General features: G+C 41.3%; 1 protein-coding gene across 2 annotated transcripts in view; it reads left to right on the top strand.

Moving 5' to 3' along the window:
- Nucleotides 1-3,928: 3,928 nt before the first annotated feature.
- The window catches only part of PTPN14 (protein tyrosine phosphatase non-receptor type 14), a 488,901-nt gene continuing 486,829 nt past the window's right edge, over nt 3,929-6,000 (top strand). For both annotated transcript variants that reach the window (XR_007510092.1, XM_049833405.1), the window contains exon 1: nt 3,929-4,252. Coding sequence is in view for 1 of the 2 variants with exons in the window: in XM_049833405.1 (XP_049689362.1) it covers nt 4,079-4,252 (174 nt within the window). In the remaining variant the exon portion in view is untranslated. The remainder of the gene's footprint in view (nt 4,253-6,000) is intronic.

Here is a 6,000-nt window from a genome sequence, read left to right as displayed (position 1 = left end):
GGAAAATACCCAAAGTTTGTAAAGAGCTCAGCCTAGTTTCTTTTCAGAAAAATAAATCCTTAAATAGAAGATGTCAGTTTAACAGTTGTCATGTCTGTCTCTTTCACACCTGAAATATTCTTAAAAGAAATCCTTTTTTAAAATTAGAATAAGTTCATGGTTATCTGATGAGCTGTTTATAGGCTTGCTTTAGTTTCACTGGGTTGGTTTGGTTTTAAGTGAAACTGTGTGTTTGAGGAGGGGAGTGTTGTGAATGCCAGTGTAGTTGGGTTAACTTGGTTAGGGACGTTGCTGCTACTTGGCAACCCCTTGACCACAAAAGGAGATCCTGTAATGGAATAATCTTTAATTAGGAAGACCAAAACCCTTCTGTCTCTTGTCATCATCTTCTTTTTTCAGTTGTCTGCAAAATAACTGTGAGTAAAAATGGATGCTCCTGATGCTTTTAAGATTATTTAAGATTCTTTGGCCAGCAGGAGCAGGGAGGTGATTGTTCCCCTGTACTTGGCACTGGTGAGGCTGCACCTCCAGTCCTGTGTTCAGTTTTGGGCCCCTCACTACAGGAAAGACATGGAGGTGCTGGAGCGTGTCCAGAGAAGGGCAACCAAGTTGGTGAGGGGCCTGGAGCACAAGTCTTATGAGGAGCGGCTGAGGGAACTGGGGCTGTCTAGTCTGGAGAAGAGGAGGCTGAGGGGAGACCTTATCGCTCTCTACAACTACCTGAAAGGGAGGTTGTAGTAAGGGGGGTGCTGGTCTCTTCTGTCAGGTGGCTGGAGATGGGGCGAGAGGAAATGGCCTCAAGTTGTGGCAAGGGAGATTTAGGTTGGATATTAGGAAAAATTTTCTTTACTGAGAGGGTTGTCAGACATTGGAACAGGCTGCCCAGGGAAATGGTTGAGTCACCATCCCTGGAGGTATTCAAAGAGCATGTAGACAAGGCACTTCAGGACATGGTTTAGTGGGCATGGTTGATGGTTGGACTCGGTGATCTGAAAGGTCTTTTCCAACCTAAATGATTCTATGATTCTATACAAACATAAAGAACCTTGTTTGCTTTAGGAACCTGTAAGTGATCAGGGCCTTTGAGATCTTATTTGGAAAGCTTACGAGAAGCTTTCCAGGTGACAGCTTAACAGAAAACCCAAGTGGAAAGTTGGTCAAACATCCAGAAGACGTGTAAACAGAAAAGTTAGATGTGTGCATTGAACTGAGAATTAGTTGTTACAGGCTGGGCCAATCAGAGCTGGTTTAAGCTGTACCAGCCTTGCCATCCCAATTAATTCTTTAACTGGAAACTTAATTTAAGTTTGACATTTCATGTGAAAAAGCTGTCATCGGGCATGCATGTATAGTAAAGTGAAATGAAATAGTAACCCAAACCATATTGCACAAAGTGCATCTGTTTACCCATTTGTATTTGTATCTCTGCTTCCTTAGAAAATGGTGCCGGCTGATTGCTCTCAGCAGAATTGATGGAAAACGCCTGTTACTGTACTGCTTTTTGAAATGTCGGGGAATATTGGCCTTGTTTACCCGAGCATATGATATAACTTAGAGCAATTCATTTGCAATCCATGTCTCCATGTTGACATTTCCGTTATACAGGAATTGGTGGGTTTATTCCAGAATAGCATGTTTGCACACCCATCTCCTGGGATGCCTTATCCTGCGATAGCTGTAGTGTTCAGTGTGCCTGGTCAGTAAGGCCAATCACTTTTTTTTTTTTTTTTTTTAACAACATTGATTTAATCTTTAGGCTACTACTAACTATACAATTACTGTACAGATGGCTTATGTTCTGCAAGGAAATGTGTGCAGCTAACAGTAATGAAAGATAAGGGTTTGTTGGTTTTGGTTTTTTTTAAATTGAATTGGCTAGCTAAAACTCTCCGTGTGTCTGATGTAGAATAATCTGCAAAGCCAGAGACTGAAGAAAAATGCTGTTCTTGATAAGATGTAGTCCTCCACACCCTGCCTTTTCTGTAATTTCCTTCCGTTCTTCCCACTTTCCAACTTCATGCTGTAGTTTTAGATAGGTTGGTCAGTAAGGTAATTGCCAAGTAGTTGGCTAGGGGTTAAAGCAGTAGCCTGGCCTGTGTGTTTTAGTACGTAGATCTGCTGCCATTCTTCTGAGTGATGTTGGACAAGCTGGCTAATGTTTGTTTCAATTCCTCTTCTGTGAGTCACCGGTAACACATCCCTGCTTCATCAGATTGTTGTGAAGATGTATTCATGTGTCTTTGACGGCTTCTGATGTTACAGCAATGCAAGGTGTAACAGCTCTCTCATGCAATCATGTGAAAATAATACATTATGTCTGTACCCCTGAAAGTTAGAAATGGCAGATTAAACTACAGCAGCTAATTTAATAGGTTCGTTTGCACTTCAGTCAAATACCGCGTGCCCTTTCTCAAAGTCTCTAGGCTTTTCTCTGGTGAAGCTAGTAGACTACCAGGGTAGTCAGACGCCTAACCAGTGAGACATTGCTTGTGGTTTTCTGTTTGTGCGGGTTTTTTTGTTTGTGTTGCTTTAACCCCCTAATAAATGCGAAGATATACTGGCTTTGGAAAATACACTTAATCAAATATTTGATAGTTATATTTCTAGTGTAATGATAATCACTGTAGTCAATTGGGCTGCCCTTAATAATCTCCATAGCAACTACATTCAGTAAAAAGTGAAAGTAACTGATTCATCCAGTTTTATGCCAAATGATACATGTGAGCAATGTACTGTCTGTTTGAAATGTTACATTCAACTAAATGATGCATACTCTGCTGGCAATGCTTTCCAGTGCTTCTCTTAAGAAGCAAGGAAATGGGAACTAGCTTTTGTCTGCAGTACTATTTGTTAAGAGAAATGGACTTTTAAATGCTAGTGTTAGTGTCCCTCCATCTCTTTCATCAGAATATTCAAACAAAACCCAGGAAGGCTTGGTAGCAACTAATTTGCTTTTTATTTCATTCCTCTCTGCACATGGAAAGTGACGTTTTAAAGCTGATTATGCCAGTGCAAATGCTTTGGTTTGGTTTACCTTGAACCTGCTCCTAACTAAACTTTTTTTTTATATATATTCGCCCCCCCCCCCCCCCAAAAAAAAAGAAGTGGATCTTGCAGATGAGGATCATAGCTTCTTAAATGTTCTTACTTCTGTATCTCTAGTTCTGTCTACTTTGTATTTTGGCTTAACAGTTGCATATGTCCCTGGTAAATTTTAGGAGTAGTAATTAACAATATCTACAACATGTGTTCTCTTCCTCCTACTCAGTGTTATCCTGGTCTCTGACAGCTGTGTGCCTGAACTTACTCATTCCACCTGAAAGGGTGAAATGCAGAATTGCTTTGGTGCTGGAAGCCAGCAAAATGTCAGGGATTGCTTCAGAGGAGCCTTCTCCGAAATGGCTGGGATGCTTCTTGCCTTTCACATGCATACTTTAGGTTTGATTTTTTCAGAGGTGCTGAGCGCCTGCATTTCCTGCTGACTGCAGCCAGCCTTTCTTCTTTCAAAATCGCACCTCTTTTAAATGCCTCTATTCCTTAGCTTTTTAAGCTAGCTTTCAAAGCTGGCCTGAGGGCACCAAAACTTAACTTGAAGATTATGTTATAGACCCCTGTGGTGGGGGTAATGGTGGGAGAGTTAGCACCTCTGGATGCATGCCCTGTAGAGTTGCTGTTTGTACTGAGCTTCTCAAAGAACGGCTTTGCAATTAAATCCATGCTTTAAATTCAGTGCCAAAATAGAATTTTGAAAGATTTGTTGTATGAGGTGTTCTTCTGGGAGATGTAGTAAGTGCCTGGCAATCCTGTGTGGGGAGGTGTTTATTTTATGGTTTTAAATTTTTCCTTTAAGCTTTTCTTCTTTTCCAATGATCTCTAGGAACATCTTATTTCACACTTAGCTCTACTTATTTGTATGTATTTTGCAGGAATCCCTTGCAGCTCGCCCTGGGAATGGACAGCTACCTCCATTTCTGGAGGAGAGTAGTGCCAGTTGGAGAAGCCTTCAAGGCGAGTCGACAAGTGTGCTGATAACTCTTGGAAGAGTACAGGGAAGGGGCGACCTTCCAGGCCAACAGCCATGCCTTTCGGGCTGAAACTGCGACGGACCAGACGCTACAACGTCTTGAGCAAGAACTGCTTTGTGACAAGGATCCGTCTGCTGGACAGCAATGTGATCGAGTGCACCCTCTCCGTGGAGAGCACGGGGCAGGAGTGCTTGGAAGCTGTCGCTCAGAGGCTGGAATTACGGGAGGTAAGAGGAACTGGGGAAAGACCATCTGTCACTGTATAATTTGACACATTTTTTAGCTCAGGCAGTCTGTTCGTTTGAATCATGTTATTCTCAGAGCTGGCCAGATAGGATCAGCAGCTGGAGCTTGGACAAGCGTATTCTGGTTGCAGGAAAACTGAAGGCAGAACGGCACTCAGGGTTTTGTGCTGTTGCTCATTCATCATAGCTTTGAGAGCTCTTTGTAATACAAAGATGTGGTTTCTTCTTTTCTTAGAAAGCAATGGGTGTTACTTTCTGAACTGGGATGCCAAGAGCCAAGTTACAGTAACTTTTATCTGAATGTCACCCTGGTTTTACCAACACTGCTGGTTGAATTATGCCAGTGGGAAGGACCACTGTTGTGTTACTAGCAGGAGCAACTAGTAACAGTTTGAGGACAGTGGTTTTTTCCTTCCTTTTGTTTAACTGAAATATTTCACATCTGAAACTCTGAAAGGCTACTTTTACATGCCCAATGCTTCTGAAAAGGCTGAAGAAACCCAGTCTTACTTTAATAAAGACTGAAATTCTTTATTTTCTACTTCTTGCTGTAGAGTTCAGTGTTTATTTTAAGTGTTGAGGACTTTTTAGAAATATCTCCAACATGCATGGCACAAATGAACTGTCTGTCTTAATGTCTGTGGACTCCTTACATGTATCCTGCATACTTCTAGGCTTTTGCAAATCACAAATTGAAAACCATTGCCTGGAAATGACTGTGTTATCATCTGACTGTCCTGGCTGATGCTTTCTGTATGCACAGCTGGGAAATCTAATAATCTTGCAGTGTCTTACTTTTGTTGGTCCACAGCCCTTTGTAATGGTGACAACTGGAAAGTAGCACACAAATAACTAGTGCAGACAAGAACTAAACAAAACCTCCTTTTTGTACATCAGTAATGATAAAGAATGAGAGCAGAATCTCACTCTGTATGTGTGTGTGTGTGTGTGCAGAAGAGGCAGGAGAACGTACAGGCAGGAACAGGCAGAGAGTCAGAATATTGTGCAGTGATTTTTCATACTTGGGGGTTTTTTTATGTGGATTTTGGTAGAATCACCTCCCCCCCTCCCCTTCTACAGATGATGATTTCCCAGTAGTTAGGGGTTTTTTTCTCCTTTTTTTTTTCTTTTTTCTTTTTGTTGGTGATGCTTTAGCGTGTCCTTACAGAGAAGTTAGGTCCTTCCCTTTCCTTCCAGTGCAGAAAGGAGTGAAATGAATGAAGTAATTCTCCTCATATTCCTTGTGGGTTTATCTAGTTGGTACAGCAGAAGTCTGGGGTCTAGTGATTCTCTCTGGAGGTCCACCTGCGTTTGCGAACAATAGCTCTGTCAGCGGGTTAGCATTCTTTTCCACAAAGCATTTTGTGATTTCAGAATGTGTTTTGTTCCACTTTGGAACAAAGCCTGAAGTTTCGAAATTTTCCAGGGAAAAAGAGATAGGACAGTAGAGTAGCAAAGGAAGTTGTTTTGGTCAGTGCTCAATTTCACAGGGGTTTTCTGTTGCTTTGGTTTTTTCATTTTCAAAATTATTTGTGTCATGCAAAAAGAAATATGTCAGCACAAAAAGTTTGTATTTCAAGATAAAAAATGTTTTAACAACACAGAAGAGAATGCTTTGATGTTGTTGGAACACTTTCCCCTTCTTTCATCACCCTCCCCACTTTTTTTCTAAGCAAAGTTTTGGCAACGTTGAACCAATTTTGTAAAGTTCAGATTTCAACAGTACAGCA

Source organism: Accipiter gentilis, chromosome 30 (assembly GCF_929443795.1).
Source record: "Accipiter gentilis chromosome 30, bAccGen1.1, whole genome shotgun sequence".
NCBI classification, from domain to species: Eukaryota; Metazoa; Chordata; class Aves; order Accipitriformes; family Accipitridae; genus Astur; species Astur gentilis.
Note: the sequence above shows the minus strand (reverse complement) of the source record. Positions and strands in the feature narration are given on the sequence as shown.